Source organism: Octodon degus, unplaced genomic scaffold, assembly GCF_000260255.1.
Source record: "Octodon degus isolate 3935 unplaced genomic scaffold, OctDeg1.0 scaffold00060, whole genome shotgun sequence".
NCBI lineage: Eukaryota > Metazoa > Chordata > Mammalia > Rodentia > Octodontidae > Octodon > Octodon degus.
In genome coordinates, this window is record NW_004524636.1 from 1,580,024 (window position 1) to 1,596,878 (window position 16,855).

The following is a 16,855-nucleotide window of genomic DNA, read 5'->3' on the forward strand; positions in this document are numbered from 1 at the left end:
TGGGTAATAGGAACTGACTGCTAATAGGTTTAGGATTTATTTGCAGTGATACATGTTTTATAATTAGCTAGTGGGTGTATAACTCAATACAGAAAAAAACTAGTTAACTATATACTTTTATAAAATTAATTATATCTCAATGGAGCTGTTGCTAGCAAATAAACAATGATGAAAATTCTCCCTTGTACCTAATTTTTAATCCGATCATTCTTGAATAAGGTCTCAGTTTATTAAACATAGAGAAGGAGGCTGGCTCCAGAGGTATTGGTGGACCAATCAAGTTCATGCCCTATATGTCCAGATTTTTCATTTTTTCAACACTGGGGACTTTACTCTGAGCTAAATCCCCAGCCCTTTTTAATTTTTTTGAATTTTGAGACAAGGTCTCACCAAGTTCCAAGGCTGAGCTTTGATTTGTATTTCTCCCACTTCATTGTCCTGGAGTGATGGGAGTACAGACATGTGCCAGCGTGCCCAGCCCTGCTCTGCATCTTATTTATATATTCAGCAAATGTTAGCACTATGCATCCCTTGAACTATCAGATTTAATTAATCTCACAAACTAGCCCAACTCCAACCACCCTCCTTATGCCTACTAATACGTGTTCCCCTTTCTGTGACAGGGCCAGATTGTAGCTCCCCGAGGCTGCCGGGACTTTGGCTGGGACCCCTGCTTTCAGCCTGATGGATATGAGCTGACGTAAGGAGCCCAGTTTCTTCCCTGGAGCTTGGGTTGGGTGAGAGCCCTGCTCCAGTACAGGAACGCGGATATGGGCGGGGCAGGCCCTAAGGGTGCTGTTCCAGCTGAGGGCAGCTCTGCTGGGTGGATGCGAGGAATCTGGGTGGCCCCATCTGTGGCAGCTGAGCTGGGCATCCTGGGCTCTGGCTGCAGCTCACCTCGGAGCAGCAGTGGGAACATTGGCTTCCTCTCTGTCTTAGGCTTATCATGTGTAGAAACCTGACAGTTTTGTAGGATTGTTCTGGCTGGCTTTATCTATGTTGGCAAAATGTGCACACTTTAGTGACCTCTGGTAGGGATTTTACATTCCACAGTACTCAGGATTTCATGCTAAGCCCCTCTTGTTTGTGGGAACCAGGCTTCCTTTCCTAGAGAGACCTTAGGAACCACAGCCCCAGGGCCTCACAGTAGCCATGCAGGGTGGATGCAGGGTGGAGGACACTGTGACACAGCACTGCTCAGGAATGCTCTTTGGTGACACTTAGAAATGTTCTCTCTGAACTGTCTGTTGGCTTGCCACTAGTCATGTGTGACATGGAGCACCTGAAAAGCAGCTAGGCCGAGAAATGGAGTTCATTTTTATTCGGTTGTGATGAACTTACACAACATTATGTGGCCTGAGGTCCCAGGCACGGATGGACTCTCACCTTACTGGAGTCCTAGCATGGGCCCATGGCCAGCTGCCATCCGCCACCCCCCCCCCCCCTGCCCGGTGCAGAGTGCATTAGAAGCTGCTGTGTTTGTGCTGTCAGGCCCCAGCGCTTCCTGTCAACAGATGACAAAGCTGAACAAACATGCAGCGCATCCCCATCCCCAGCTTCCTTTAGCAACTCTGGATGCAGTAGAGCAGGTTTACTATCCCTAGTGCTCATTCATATGGTTTTCTATCTAAAGAATTGTATTGTTTTATTTTATTTTTAATTTTAACCTTATTTTATTTTGTTGGCTGAACTGGGGATTAAACTCAGGCCCTTGTGCTTGCCAAGCAAGCACTTACTCTACTGAGCTATCTCCCTGGCCCCTAAGGGATTTTAAATTTGTCAGAAATTCTTAAAAATTAACTAGTTGGGGGCCAGGAATGTAGTTCAGCGGCACAGCGCCTGCCTAGCAAGTGCAAGGCCTAGAGTTCAATTCCCAGTACCAAAAAAGAAAAGTAAAAAAAAAGGACCGGCCAAATAGCTCAGCAGATTAAAAGTGCCTGCAGGGAGGCACAGGGGCTGGGGGTTTGATCCTTGGGCCTGCAGTACTAGCCCTGCCCCTGGGGTGCACTGAGACTTGGTAGTTGAGACTGGGCATGGTGGCGCATGCCTGTAATCCCAGCTCTTGGGAGGCTGTGAACAGGCGGATCACTACAAGTCCGATGTAGTAGTGAGACCCTGGACACCCTGTAGACCCTTCCCTAAATGAGAGAGAGGTTTTTTTTTTTTGGCAGAACTGGGGATTGAACTTAGGCGCTTATGCTACTGAGCTATCTCCCCAGCCCCAACCGTTCCCTAAAATGCAAAACATAAAAATAAAAAATAAATAAAAGAAGACCCCTTGAAAAAGTTAAGTAGGTGGCCAAAGTCAGTGGTCTGATGGGCCATTGAGCTTTAACTGTGGAATTGGACTGGGCTGGGGTGCACATCCTCATGAGGTCTGGGCTCCTTGTTTCTGAGGTGCTGCTGTGATTCCTCAGGTATGCAGAGATGCCCAAGACAGAGAAGAATGCCATCTCCCATCGCTTCCGGGCCCTGCTGGAGCTGCAGCAATACTTTGGCAGCCTGACGCCTGGGGCTGAAGGTGCCATGGGCTGGGGATCTGGGGAGATCTAGCTGGAACTTCATCCAGCGACACCACCGTGCCTCACCAGGCGTTCAGTGGGGCTGCGGAGGCAGCTTTACCATGGTCTAGAAGAGCCACGCCTCCTTTCACCGACATTCTGGGTAGGACACCACCAGTCTCGTCCTTGGGGATTCAGCAATTACTCCTATAGTCGCCAAGCTGGAACCCTGAGTGATAAAACCAGTCTTGGCAAAAAAAAAAAAAAAAAAAAAAAAAGTCTTAGCATGATTGAAGGTTTGGTAAAGAACTGGGTAAACAGCCTTGATGTTTTTAAAATGCAGCAAATAAAAATTCTGGAAGGAACTTATTTCCAAAATAAACTGGATGTATTTGCTTTGAACCCTGCCTTAGGCTGCTCTCTGTCCCCTTTGACAGGTACAGGAAGCCTTTTCCATGGGGGTGTCAGACAAGAGCAGCGCTGTGCCAGGTTGTTTGGCTGTTGTTACATCTCTGCTTTCTTTCCTCTCTTCTCCCAGTCCTGGGTTGAGGGCTGTCCCCCCAACCCCGGAGCAGAATTGTACCCATCTCCCTGCTCTGCATCCAAACACAGAAGGCCTTAGGGCCCTTTCCTGGTAGTGCTAGTGTCTGACTTGCCAGTTGATAAGGATAAAGTGGCATCTCCATTTTTTCTTTTCTAAAAAGCTTTTATGAGATACAATGGGTTTTTTTAAAGTATGTTTTTGCAAAATATATCAAATACATTTGTTGCAAGGTGATTACTTTTTTTTTTTTTTTTTTTTTGAGACAGGGTCTCCCTAGGTTGGCTTTGTGTTCACTTTTTTAACAAAAGGCTTTTTTTTTTTTTTTTTTTAGTACAGGGTCTATGGGGTACAAGGTCTACAGAGTCTCACTACATAGATCGGACTCCTAGTGATTCTCTTGTTTTCAGCCTCTCAAATGCTGGGATTACAGGTGTGCATCACCACGCCCAGTCTCAGCATGCCTTGGGGGCAGGGCTGGCATGGCATGCTGGGGATTGAACCCAGCCACTGAGCTCTGCCTAAGTAGGCGCTTTAGTTACGCTGAGCTATTTGGCCAGCCCTACCAGGCTGATCTTGAACTTGTAGGAATCCTCCCTACTGGTAGGATTACAGGTTATCTGCCACCACACCCAGTTCCAGGGCCAGCACAATGTGCCCTGGGATTCTGGGGCTGGCATGGCATGTGGGCCCGAGGATCAAACTCAGGACTTTGTGCTTGCCAGGTAGATGCTTCTGCCTCTGAGAGCTCTCTCCAATTCACTGTGTTTTTCCTTGATGTTTTGCTGCACTGGGCTAAAGCCCAGGGCCTTGTGCACACTAGGCAAGTGTTGTGTCACTGAGCCATGTCCCAGCCCTATCAAGGGGTTCCACAGCATCCTGCCTTTGCTATTAGCTTTATGATTCCCTTTTCCTCATTGGAAGCCATTGCCTATAGAGTTGTTGTCTTTTCTCTTACTGGTTTCCAAGAATTCTTTGCATATTAGTCTACTTTGTTTTCAGATTTTTTTTTTTTTTTGTGGCCAGCTCAGCCTGCCCTAGGGATGGAGCTGGCATGGCATGTGGTACCCAGAATTGGACTGCAGTCCCTGTGCTTTGCCTAAACAGGCACTTTAGACCACTGAGCTATCTTGCCAGCCCATAATTTCTCATTAATATCTAAAACATGAAAATGTTGGGGGCCTGCCCCTTAGCTCAGTTTTTTAAGTGGCTGCCTCAATAAAGCAGTCAGGCTCAGATTGCTGTGGTTGGATCCCCACAACTCAAGCCAGCCAAACCTGCCCTGAAGGCATTCTGAGCAAAAAAAAAAAAAAAGAAAGAAAATGTTACTATAATTGATTGATTTTTTTTTTTTTTTTTTTGAAACGGACTATGTAGCTCATTCTGGCCTTGAATTCACTATGTTGCCCAGGCTGGCCTCTAACTATGTGATTCTCCTGCCTCAGCCTCCTGAGTGCTAGAATTATACATGTGTGCCACCATACCTGGCTACAAACCATGTTGAATCCCTTCCTTTGCTACCTTAATCCAGAATGTCTCAATCCAAGCCGGTTGTGGTAGCGCATGTCTGTAATCCCAGCACTTGGGAGGATGAAGATGAGGCAGGAGGATCGTTGCTAGTTTGACACCAGCCTGGGCTACAAAGTGAGCTCAAGGCCAACCTGAACTGCATAGTGAGACCATCTCAAAAAGACAAAACAAAGTATCTCAGGACAATTGCCAACCCAGAGTGAGCCAGTCATCTGGTGCTGGCAGACAAACACTCTGAGCCCTAGATCTGCATTTCTGCTCTGGCTGCCACTGTCACAGACCCTGGCCAAGCATAGCTACCAAACCAGTCCCTGCCTGCTGGCATCTGCCATTTTCCCTCTTTGCTCCAACCCTACCATCAGTCACTGTCCTGTGAAGGGTACCCAACCCCCCCCCCCCCCCCCCCAGCCACAGCACCTCGCTGTCCCTCATGCTGTTTCCAGAACTTGCTCTGTAGGCATTACACCATGGGGCTGCACAAAGGCCTCCCTCCTGGACTGTCCGCATTCCACTGTTGGACCAACGTCCACTGTGCAGGGTGCAACAACCACCCACAGGTACCACTCCAACATTAGCCCATCTCATTACACGGAGGATAGAAACAGGAGCTTTATTCTCTAATGTGTCCACAGTGCATTCCTTACACAATCAAGGAAATGGCTTCTCTTCTGGCATTGACTCTTTTATCAAAAGAAAACCCGCCCTGCTTAGCCCCACCCTGGACAGAAACTGCCCTAGCAGCGTTCCTGACCCAAAGCTGAAGGCTAATGTACAGAGAAGGAGCACTGAGCCCCCACAGTGCCCAGTGCTGTGGCCTGCAAGCTGCCTGTGCAGAACAGTCCACTGTGAGAGCCCAGGGGAGGGCAGTGGAGGTGTGGCCAAAGCCTGCTGCTCAGGACCAGTGCTCTGCGTCCATGGCGTCCAGGTACTTGGCTGCAATGATTCGGGGCAGCAGGATGTACCTGGGCACAGGAAGGAGAGGCAGGAAGTGAGCCATGGATGGTCAGGGAGGAGGCAGCAGGCACCCTGCCCAGCCGACACCCCATAGCCCTGGACCATACCACCTGCCCACTGTCCTGCCCTACCGGATGGGAATCAGGAGAATCATGATAAGGGGAAAGACCATCTTCATGTAAGGCAGGGTGCTCATGCCGAAGGTGCAGAGCAACAGCAGCTGCAGGCCCTGCAGGCATGTGAAGTAGTGGATCTTCCTCTGGGGTACCCTTCGGACGTAGTGTGTAGGTGGGTACGATGTCTGTGGGCAGCAGTGATGAGGTGTGGGCAGGCAGCCTTGTGCCTTGTCCAGCCCACCCCCTGGCCAGGTACCAACCTGCTCTTTGAGCAGCAGGGCCACACGAGAGAAGAGCTGGTTGCCATCCAGGGAGGTGAATGCAATGTAGAGGAAGAGGCCATAGAGCACAGGTTTGGGAATCCACTGTAGTGGGAAGGGCAGCAGCAGCACAGACAGCCCCACAAGCACACTGGCGCCCAGCGACGTCAGCCGGGTTTCCTTCACATCCACAATCCTGCAGGGTGCAGATGAAGGAGCAGAGCAGGAGCCCACATGTGGGCCTAAGGCTGTGTCGCCTCTGGACCCTCATGCCCCCCAAGCCATGCCCCTCCCTGGGGCACGTACAGCCCAGTGCCCACCACATGGCTGAGCCCCAGCCCCCTGGACACTGTCACACTCACGTCTCATAAATGTGCCCGTTTTCCACTCGTTCCTCCACTAGAGCCAGGGCCCGCACATGTAGCGGGGAGTGTGGGTAGGCGGCGTGGATCCAGGGTAGCCCAAACAGGGACAGCACTGTGTTGATGATGGCGAGGAGCAGGAGGTCCCAGTGGTAGGCAGTGCCTTTCACCAACCTGCAGCAGACAGCACACATAGATAGGGCTGCACTGGCCTGGGGGGCACGGGGCTCTTGCTCACCCATCCTCCTGACCCCCTACCTGTTCTCTGGTGCGTTGACCAAGGCAGCCACCAGGTTCTGCTCAATGAAGAAGAGCAGGGAGAGCAGGAAGCCGAGGACCATGGCACTGCCAATGGCCTCCAGAGACAGCAAGCTGATCTGTGCCACCTCAAACAGGTTTTCGCTGGGGTTGTAGCGGAACCTGCTCACTGCAGTAGGGGATGAGCTCCTGCTTAGTCAGCAACCAGGGAGGAAGTGCAGGCTGCCTCCCCCCACCCAGGTCCCGACTCACTCTCAATTTCCTGGAAGCCATAGGAGCTGAGGAGGGAGAAGGTGAGCACTGCGATGGGCAGGGCACAATCGGACAGGATCTCGCGCACATACGGGTGCAGGTAGGGGCTGCGGAGGGTGGAGAGTAAGTGTGGCCCAAGAGTGCTGTGCAGTCCCTCTCTGTACTGAGCCCTTCAGGCCCCTCACCTCTTCTTGAACTGGTAGAGGGTGTAGCCCAGCCAGAGTGTGCCCAGCATGATGAAGAGGCTGAGCACTGCAGTCGCCTGGCCAGAGTGCACGGCACCCAGGCTGTTCAACGCATCCAGCTCAGTGGGGCTGGCCAGGAGGCTGGTGTTGAGGGCAGTGTGGAAGCTGGAGTTGGGGGTGCCCAGTGGGCTCACAGGGAGTGAGGTCCTCTTCATGTGGTGGTGACCGTAGTAGTACTTCCAGAAGACTGTGGAGCAGACCGGCAGGCCTCAGCCTCTGTGCTCTGAGAGGTCAAGGCTCAGCATCCTCCTGCTTGTGGGATAGGAGCCCAGGGAAGGGAAGGAGGGGGAGAGGCCCTGAGGGGAGAGAGAGCTTGAGGCTGGGGAGGACGTGGGGCCCCCACTGACCTGCCCACCCACCACCCATACCCATTATCCCTCCACTACTGTCCCTGTTCTGCTCTGAAACCCCATCACACCTGGCTTGGTGCCTCTGTCCCCTCTCTGACCCTGCCTGGGCAACCCTGCCAGCCCCCAACACATGGATGGGAGCAACCAGCCCAGTCTTCCATCCCCACACTCACTTTTGACCATGCCCTTGACAGCATCCACCACGAACGTGATGGAAATGAACAGGGCAATAATTTCCTCCGTTGACCTGCCAGAGGGTGACATGCCTCATGAGATGTGTCATTGGGGGTGATGTTCCCTTAGCCTCTGCCTGTCTACCTCAAAAAGGACCAGGGCTCAGGCCTGGCCTACCCCAGCCCAGCCTCTTGGTGCAGGGGTACAGTGGGGACACTTTATCCTCTGCAGGGCTCCAGCTCCTCGGAGGCTGGCATGTAGCTAACCAGACCACAGAGAAGACCAGTGTCACCTTTTAAAAAGACTCATGACCAGACTGAGGTTGAAGAAGGCATAGAGGGCCAGAAAAAAACTGTTCCACAGGCCTGTCCACGCGTAGAAGGCATTGAAGTCCAGATTGTAGTCATCGCAGATGATGCGGATCACTGTGGGCAGGACATGTGGTCAGGTCCCAGTGGGGACCTAGGGTCTCAGGTACCATCTCCCACCTCAGCGCCCACTGCACCCTGGGTGTAGATGGCCAGGGGCGCAGTCGTCAGCAGAATCACCAGTGGCTGCCCAGAGAAGATCGCATACAGAAAGCCGCCGATGCTCTGGCCCATGATGGTCTTCTGCACATCTGCAGAAGAGGCAGGTCAGGCAGGCACCGGCACCGCAGCCGCCCTGCCCAGCAGCATTCTGCCAGCCCCAGGACCTCACCAATGGCCCCGTTTGTGTTCTCATCATTCAGAGACCCAAATGCAATTGTAGGCAGGAGGCAGGCGAAGTAGAGAAACAGGGTGGTGGTGATGTATTTACCCACAGCCTTGCTTTTCCCGATGATGCCTAGGAAAGAGGGGTGGGCAAAGGGTTGTTGAGGAGGCAGGATGGACCTAGATGGGGTCCTGAAGCCTGAGAAGCTGAGCAATGTGGGCAGCGAGGCCTTGTACCGTCAGTGAAGTCCTGCGAGTACACAGAAAACCTGCGAACGATGTCTTCCCGGATACCCCTCCCAAAAGGGAAAAAGTCCTTGCACTGTGGGGGCTGGGAGAGAAGACAGTGCGGGTCAGTCGTGGCACTGAGGCCCCTCCTGCTGTGCCCACCTCTGCCCCAGCCATACCTGTGGGTGTCTGTGGGCATGGAAGGAGCCTCTGCCATGCCCGTTCGCCCGTGGTATGGTCATGGTGAGCAGCTGTCTCTGGTGCATCAACGCCTCCTTGAATTCCTCCTCTGTGCGAGTCCTCAGGAGCTTCTGGCGGAAGGTGATGTCAGAAAACATGGTGGCGAATGTGCGTGCCACCTCTGTGGCCGTCTTGGTGCTTTTCTGGATGAGGGAGATGGAAAGCGCAGCTGAGGCCCTTGCAGGACAGAACACTGCCTTGGCAGGCACAGGTGGCAGAGGCTCTCCTGGGAGCTGGCAGTGGTCCCCAAAGGTCAGGCATTGGGGTACACTGGCCACCCTTTCATAGATCATTAGAACAACTATCAATATTTTTCTTTTTGTCCTTTTGAGACAGAAATTCACTATGTAGTAGAATTCACTATATAGTAGAGGCTGGCCTTGAGCTCACTCTGTAACTTGGGCTGGTCTCAGACTTGCAACCACCCTTTGCCTCAACCTTTCCACCACACCCACCATAACACTTTTTTTTTCATAATACTTTTCTTATAACCTCAGATGCTAGTCATCCTAAGCAACAAAAGTCTTATGGAGATATAGCTAGTAATACAGCACTGGCCTAGCAAGTGCAAGGCTCTGGTTTTGGTACTTAGCAACACACACACACACACACACACACACACACACACACACACACGACCACTGATATGAAACCACAACAGGGCACAACACTTCTCCGATCAGCCCCAGCTCCCCAGTGAGATCTGTACTTTCTGCTGGTGAGCTGACTTTCAGTGGAAGTCCAGGCCCACTTCACCTGTTCTCTTGCCTGCTAGCCAAGCTCACTGTGTCCGTGAACCATGAACCATGAACGCAAGTGTCCAGCTCAGTGACCAGCTCACCCCCAGCCTAGGTACCCAGTCAGCACCTGCCCTTGGTCATGCTCAGGGCTCTTTTCCCAGGGCTCTGCGTCCTACGCACACTTCCTTAGCACTCCCTCTGTCTAGAGAAAGCCAGAGGAAGAAGCCTGTACCAGAGTCTAATGGAGCCAGGCGTTGTGGCACAGCCCTGTGGCACAGCATGCTGGGAGGCTGAGGCAGGCGAATCACAAGTACGAGTATGCCCTGGGCAACTTAAAAGACTTAGGGAGACTATCTCAAAATAAAGTGTAAAACAAGGGCTGAGGACATACCTCAGTGTGAAAGCTCTGGGTTCAATCCCCACTATCAAGAAAAGAAACAAAAAGGGACAGAGAGGAAAGGATGGGAGGATCGAGCTAATGCAGCTGAACCCTGGGTGGCGAAGGTGTGGAGCGGCAGCAGATGCTTGCCTCCGTGCACTGCGTCCTCAATTCAGTCGCCAACACTTGACTGACAAGTTAAGAGAAGATTAAATACAAAGGGGGCCTCATAATTTTCTGTTTAAGATTTCAAAATCCTTTATTAGAAGAATCCCCAAATGACACCAACTTCAGCCTCCACAAAAGCAGGGTACCCTCGCTAAGCAGTGTATAGCCAAAAAAGCATGTGTGGGCATTGTTGGCCAGCAAATCTTAGAGTCAGTCAACAAGAAGGGTGAGGGTTGAAAGTGGGCCACATAAAGGCCACGATGTCTGGGTCATAGTAATGGAGGAAGCATTTCTTCTTAGTCCAGAAAGAACATTTTGGCAACCTCTAACGAAATTTGGATGTGACAGGGGCCTAGCAAGGAAGTGTCTGTGAAAACACTATAGAGTGAGGAGATGGGTTGCAGGAGGCCTTCAGAGATGCTTGGTGAAGAAGCCAGGGCAGCCTGGGCCCCTGAACCCTAAGACCTGCACTCACCATCTTGGGTGGGGCTAGGACCAGGATGACGAACCGGACCTCACAAGAGTTCTCACCCCAGTTCTGTGGGCGAACCAGGCGGCTGATGCACACATGCCGTTTCTGCAGGGCTTTCATGGTGCAGCTGCAGGGACAGAAAGCACATGGGACAAAGCCACCACCCACAGCAGCTACACCCCAGCCCCTGACTTTGGCCCTGGGTGACCTCTGCTGGAGAAAATAAAGTACAGTGTCATGATGGACCCTCTCCTTCCAAACTGGGTGTCACCAGAGTCAGGTCACTTGTGGCCAGGCAGCCTAGACAGGGTCAAAAGACTGTACTCCAGTGTGACAGGGGTGGGGGTACTCACATGATACAGAGCCAGGACTGCTGGTACTGTACCCCTCTGACCGTGGCTGTCACCCCTTGGATGGTGTCTGACAGCAGGTGCACTGAGGAAGGAATGGAGGAAGAAGAGGGTTAGCCATGCCCCTAGACCGCCCTACTTGGGGAGGGAGGTTTGGGGGGCTGGCCACACCTTTACTCTCTGTAGGGGCCCCTGCATCTGTAAAGAGCTTGGCCATGATGAGCTCCAAGTTGCAGTCGGGCTCAGCATGGTTGGGGTCCTGGGCGAAGCGGCTGAGCATTGTCCGCAGCACGTCATCCAGGGAAGTGGCTGTTTCATTCAGGATGATGCTGGCTTGGGCCAGGAAGCCATCCAGGTCCCGGTGCGCACGGATCTCTTCCCTGAAGTTCTTTAGCTTCAGGTACTGGGGGACCCCAAGCCCAAGAATGACACTGCTGTCCCTCCTGGGCCTTGCCCTCAATGGTGCCCTGTAGCTGCCCCTGCCCATCTGCATGAAGACCTCTTTCTAGGTCAGAAGGCTTGGCCTGGGGAGTTCTGAGATCTCTGTTAGAAAATCCCAGGGTGTGAGGGAAGGGGAGGAAGGGACCACAGCTCTTCCCACTGCCCCAACTAGGCTTGGCCTCTCACCTTGCGGGATGTGTGCAGAAGCACGCAGCCACTAGACAGCGCTTCACCTTCTGGAGAAGGAAGGAGGCTCAGGGTGGTGGGGCTCACTGGGGCCCCCCTCCCATGGCCTGTCCCTGCAGTATCCCCTACCAGATACAGAGGGTTGCATCTCAAGGCTGACATTGACAAAGAAGCGGATGCTTTCACCAGACACGATGGAGGAATTGACTGTGTCGAAGACCTCCTCCCCTAGGCTCTCTTCCCGAACCTCTGAAGTGTCATCTACTTCATTCTTGAGGTAGCTTGGGGAAAGAGCTGTCACCAGGAGATCCAAGAGGGCCAGGCAGTCAGTGGCTGTGCACTAGGAGGAGCTCTAAACCCAAGGTGTAGGTCCCCCTGGCCCACTCTGGAGGAGAAAGAAGCCCTGCGCAGGCCTGGAGGGAGCCCTCACCAGCAAGGGAGCATGCTGTTCTGCCTGGCCCCTCTCCACATAGCACCCGCACACAGAGCTGGAGCCTCTCCTCAGGGACTGCCAGCCTGGCCCCTGCAACCATTCTGACAAAGGGTGTGCACCTGTAATCCCAGCAACTTGGGAGACTTGGAAAGGAGAACTACAAGTTGGAGGCCAGTTTGGCACCACAGCACAGGGATGTTGCTTAGTGTGAGGGCCCATGGAAGGCTCCCTGGTGACACGTGAAGGCTCCCTTCTCTGAGCCCCACTGTGGTTCTTGCTGCCCTCCAGGCCCTTCCTTAGGTTCAGTCCTGGCCCCACCTTGACCCCTCACCCTGGGGAGGTGGCCAGCACCCCAAGCTTGCCAGCTCTTGTCCTCACAAGCCAGCAAAGCCTTACCCTCCCTCCTGCCTTCTTTAGGGCTCACGGGGAACCTCCTGAGAAGCCGCCCCGGGCCCTGCCTCCCTTCTGGCCTATCTGCCACCTCTTCCAGGACTGTCTGATGGTCCCCATGTCTGACTACTCCAGGAAAAGGAGTGCCTAACCAGCACCTATGCAGGGTTGGGGACGGGGTCAGCAGTATGCCTACCTGCCCTGCAGTGACTCACCCTGAGTCACTTCCATCCGGCAGGACAGTTTCCTCTGCACATCCCCATGTGCCAAGCTCAGGGTCTGGTGATCCCAGTCCCAGGCCGAACTGACTCCACAGCCCAGAACTATTCACTCAAAAAAGTCCTTGATTGGGCTGAGGAGATGGCTCAGTAGAATAAGCGCTGCCCTGGCAAGCGCAAGGGCCTGAGTTAAAAAAAAAAAAAAAAGTCCTCGATGTTGCTGAGCTAGCAAAAAAAAACCCACCCTCCCCATTCCAGCCCTTTCTTATTTAACACCACCTATTTGGGTCCTCGACCTACCCCCACAGCTGCTCTGCTACCCATCTGCACCCCACTCCCCAGTGCTGCCCTGCACAGGGACATCTCCTCTCCCTGCCCAGGGCACTACCTTCTCTTAAGCTCAGCTCTCAGACCTCTAGTTAAGGACCTGTCCAGGTGGACCCCATCTTCCTGAAGGGCTCCTTGGGTGTCACCCCCTACCTCCACTGTGAATGACAGCCACTGAGAGAGAGCCTGTCACCCTCAGTATAGGCACTAACAACCCCTAATGTCAGGTCAGCTGATGGGGCTAGAGACAAGCAAACAAGATGCACGAGGGGACAGCCAGACCCGCAGGAACAGGGACAGAGAGATGAGATCTCCTTAGAGGGATGAAGTAGTCCCTTACCCCAGGGCTGGGTGGGTACTGAGGGAAGAGATGAGGGCAGATACAACTTTTGGCTAGAGGCAGCCCAGACAGTGGACAGGGGAGTACCAAGTGGTGTCTGTCACCTGCTCTCCCAGGACCCCAGGACCCACCAGTGTGAGCCATCTCTCTTGCCACACCATGGCCTCCTCGAAGTGGGGACAGCGGTTCAAGCACCAGCACAGGCCCACAGCTCAGGAGCCAAGGCCATACATAACACACAGGTGGGTACAGCCAAGCTTTACTGACACAGACCTGAGAAGTGCTCGCTGGAGTCCTCAAGGCTTCCATTCTGTGACATGGCCAAAGAGGAGAGCTCTGCAAGAGAAACCAATGAACTGTCTCCAGCCCCACGGGCCAGTTTGGCTAACCTCCCATGCCCACTTGCAATCCACCCAGACACCAGACCTGCTGATCCCCCCCCCCCCAATCTGCGATCAGGAACAAGAGTAGCAAGAGCTGGTCGTGGGCACGCACATCTGTAATCCCAGCACTCTGGAAACTGAGACAGGAGGAGAATTACTAATTCAAGCCCTTCCTGGACAATTTAGCAATTTAGGAAGATGCTCTCAAAATAAAAACAGGGCTAGGGGTGTAGCTCAGTGGGAAGGCACTGAGTTTGGTCCCCAGCAGGAGTAAGCGGGAGCAGGGACAGCAATAGAAGGGAAGGCCCCTGCCGAGTCAGGGGGAGTCAGCCCTGATCTCAGTCATTAAATTTCTTCATTCATCAGTTGGGGTCCGCACAGGTACAGGGCAGGTCAGGGAAAACGGTTCTCAGGGTGCTTCCCTCACCCCCCAAGCTATTAACACTACCCAGTTCATTAATCCAGGTTTCGCTGACCAAATCCAGCCTTGGCCATCGGAGCTGGAGGGCGGACACAGAAGCCGCGTCTGAAACCTAGGCCAGAACGGTCTCACACATTGCTCCTCTTCCTCAGGCCGCCTCAGTACGGGTCGGGGCCACAAATTCCCATCGCGTTCGCAACCCTTTCCAACCCTAGACCACCGGAAAGGCCTCCTTCCCAAGGCATCACCGCTGTCGGGGCACCAGGGAGGAAGAGCAGTTGGTGCAGAGAAGGGGCAGGTGCGTGCGGAAAGAACACCTTGGGCATGGAACCAACTACGCTCCCCGCGCCCGCCCGCCGGCTGTTTGTACGGAGCAGAGCAAGGAAGAAAGCACAGGAGGGAGGCGTGAGCAGAGGAAGGCTGTGGGCGCGGAGCTGGGGTAGGCAGAGGCGCGAGGGAGGAGACAAGCCGCTCAGAAGAGGGCGCACAGCGATGGTGGCGTCCGGGCCGTGGCATGGACTGCGGGCTAGGGGCTAGAAATGCGGAGATCCAGCGCATCCTTCTCCCACTCGCGCCCCACGCGTGGGGCCACGCAGGGCGAAGCCGGCTACTGGGCGCATCCTGGGCTGCCCCCAGAGGCTTCTCCGGCGGAGCAGGGCACGGTCGGGTCCTAGGGAGCCCTCCGCACTGCCGGGTGCCGGACGCCCAGCGGAAGCGAAGAGGCGGCGTCCCGGGCTGCAGCGAGCGAGCTCTGAAGAGCTCCGCGGGCGCGGGGGCCGCGGCTTCACGTTGCCTGCTTCCCGGCCCGACCCTCAAACTCGGCAACACTGCCCAGAGGCCGAGGGTTCGGACGGCGCGGGAAGAGGCGCAATTACGCGCCCCGCTCCGGCTCCTGCCTGCCCGCTGGCGCTCCCCATCCCCGACGGCCTCGGGCTCCCCGCCGCGCCCTCCCGCTCCGGCACGCACCGCAAGGCTGCAGATGGAACTCGCGCCTCCCGGCCGCGGCCATGGCGGGAACCCCGCACCTTCGCGCACACTGGCCTGGACCTCGGAGCCCCCCGAGCCGGCGACACACCCCCGCGCCAAGCCTCGCCCAGGTCCTAGTGCCGCTCGGACGCCCCGCCCGCGCAGGGCAGAGTCACCAAGGGCGGGGTCGCGGCCGCCCTCCCTCGCCCGGGGAGACGGAAGACTGTTCTCTGGAGCACTCGGCAGCGAGGCCCTGCCGCTTTGAACCTGCTTCTTTCAGCCCGCCCTCGCACCACTCCGGCCTGCGAGGCTAGGAAGTTTTGAGAAGCCCGACGGCCTTGCAACGTCCTGAGCAGTGCTGCTGCTGCGGATCGAAGGCTTCTGCAGCGTCCGCTTTAACTATGTCGCCGGCCCCCGCCCCACTCTCCTGGGGGCCGCTGCGGGCAGCGCCAGCCTGCCGCCCCGCCTTCCCCGTTTTGCGCTTGGACTCAGCTTCCTCCGGGTAGCGCGCCGGGACTAACAGGACACACCGGCGCACCTCCCTGGGTTCCGCCCGCCTGGCTCCGCGGCGTCGGCTTTGCTCGCCTCACCGCTCGGTTTCTCCCCTTCCCTAACGGCCCCGCCGTCTCAGCTTTCCCGGACAGGCAGCAGCCTCCTTTCGTGCGACCAGCGGTGTGCGCGAGTACGCGTATGGTGGTGTGGGCAAGTGCATGGAGGCGGTGGTGGGTGCGGCAGGCGGGCCCAGCCCTGTGCGGATGGGTCTCTTGGACAGTCCACAGAAGGACCGAGGAGCACACGGGCCTCAGTCCCGGCCCCTGCACTGCGTACCTGCGACCGAAGACCCACAACGGTTCCCTCACCCTGCTGGGACTCAGGCTTCTGCCAGTCCCCGGTACCCCCGAGGGCCCTGGCGCTGGGGGACATTCCTCTGCCGGCCCGCGAGACCATAACTGTTAGCCAAAGGTTCCGTCAGGCACAGGCGGCCTTCCTCCCTTCCACAGTTTCCAGTCACCCACCCAAGTCCATTCCCTCCCGCAGCCTGCACTCCTGCGCCGCAGGGGTCCAGGCCCGAGGAAAAGACAGGTGAGGTGATTGGCTCCCCCATCCCTTTCCCTGGGGCTTCTGACCTCCCTAGGCTGTGAACCAAAAAACACGGAATGGATCCCACTGGCACCTCTTTCCAAGGCCTTTCCAGCTCACTTTATCCTATAAGCAACTTCGTTTGCGGCTGTTAGAATCTGGGGTGAGCAGCAACAGTATATAGCATCTTGCTAAAACCTAAAATATTTCCTGGACTCTCCAGGTACCCTACCATCACCACACCTGAGGAACCTGCTCCCAATAGTAACCCCCACCCACTTTTCAAACCGTTCATACCTGGAGGATCGCTGCAAGTTGGAGGCCAGCTTGAGCTGTATAGTAAGCTCAAGCCAACCTGAGCCAAACTACATAAGACCCTGCCTCAAACAGGAAAAAGAAGAGAGAGAGAGAGAGAGAGAGAGAGAGAGAGAGAGAGAGAGAGAGAGAGGATCCTGGGAGGTTGAGACTGGAAGATTGTTTTGAGACCAGCCTGGGCTACAAAATGAGCTCAAGGCCAGCCCGAACTGCACTGTGAGACCCTGTCTCAAAGCTCAAAGAGAGCCCCCCCCCAAAAAAAAGCCCCAATAAAACAAATTATTTATATCTGTGTTCCATCCTTGCCACAAAGTGGAAACTATTCTCTTAGGCCACCCTGGCAGCACATAGAACCTTGGGAGAGCACCCCCGTTTCCCTTCACCCTGGCTCTGTCAGTCACCACTGACCACGTTTCTTTTTTCCCTCTTGCCACTGCGCTCAGGACTCCACAAGTCACAGCCTACTTATCCTACACCCCAAATGGGTAGTGTGCAAATGAAAACACACCCAAAATAGGGCTCATGAATCTACTCTCCACTCAG

The 16,855-nt window shown here is 54.8% G+C and overlaps 2 protein-coding genes across 5 annotated transcripts in view; one reads left to right on the forward strand and one right to left on the reverse strand.

Annotated features, from left to right (window-relative positions):
* Itpa (inosine triphosphatase) overlaps positions 1–2,903 on the forward strand; it is a 16,517-nt gene extending 13,614 nt beyond the window's left edge. For both annotated transcript variants that reach the window (XM_004634320.2, XM_023718634.1), the window contains exons 7-8: positions 624–700; positions 2,418–2,903. In XM_004634320.2, the coding sequence (XP_004634377.1) occupies positions 624–700; positions 2,418–2,553 (213 nt within the window). In that variant the 3' untranslated portion in view covers positions 2,554–2,903. The remainder of the gene's footprint in view (positions 1–623; positions 701–2,417) is intronic.
* A 2,277-nt stretch (positions 2,904–5,180) lies between these two features.
* On the reverse strand, positions 5,181–16,373 carry Slc4a11 (solute carrier family 4 member 11). Of its 3 annotated transcripts, none has more exons than XM_023718646.1 (20): positions 15,934–16,373; positions 13,421–13,483; positions 11,569–11,733; positions 11,440–11,489; positions 10,984–11,215; positions 10,816–10,897; positions 10,466–10,589; positions 8,643–8,846; positions 8,473–8,566; positions 8,243–8,368; positions 8,049–8,162; positions 7,836–7,968; positions 7,543–7,616; positions 6,960–7,206; positions 6,775–6,881; positions 6,523–6,691; positions 6,265–6,438; positions 5,903–6,098; positions 5,658–5,827; positions 5,181–5,534 (listed from the first exon to the last, which is right to left on the reverse strand). In XM_023718646.1, the coding sequence occupies exons 1-20, from the start codon at positions 15,941–15,943 to the stop codon at positions 5,465–5,467; spliced, it is 2,604 nt and encodes an 867-aa protein (XP_023574414.1). In that variant the 5' UTR covers positions 15,944–16,373; the 3' UTR covers positions 5,181–5,464. The 3 variants fall into 3 exon arrangements, with proteins under 3 accessions (XP_023574414.1, XP_023574415.1, XP_004634378.2); XM_023718647.1 differs by lacking the exon at positions 15,934–16,373 and adding an exon at positions 14,918–15,288 and having other exon boundaries at positions 8,643–8,774; XM_004634321.3 differs by lacking the exon at positions 15,934–16,373 and adding an exon at positions 14,918–15,288.
* Between the last annotated feature and the right edge of the window lie 482 nt (positions 16,374–16,855).

Excerpts from the sequence above, each read along its gene's own strand:
- Slc4a11 (XM_004634321.3), bottom strand. The coding sequence starts at position 14,960 with ATGGCCGCGGCCGGGAGGCGCGAGTTCCATCTGCAGCCTTGCG. Across the intron at positions 7,617-7,835 it reads GTCATGAGTCTTTTTAAAAG|GTCAACGGAGGAAATTATTG; the intron begins GTGACACTGGTC and ends ACCCTCTGGCAG. Across the intron at positions 6,439-6,522 it reads GTCAACGCACCAGAGAACAG|GTTGGTGAAAGGCACTGCCT; the intron begins GTAGGGGGTCAG and ends TGTCTGCTGCAG.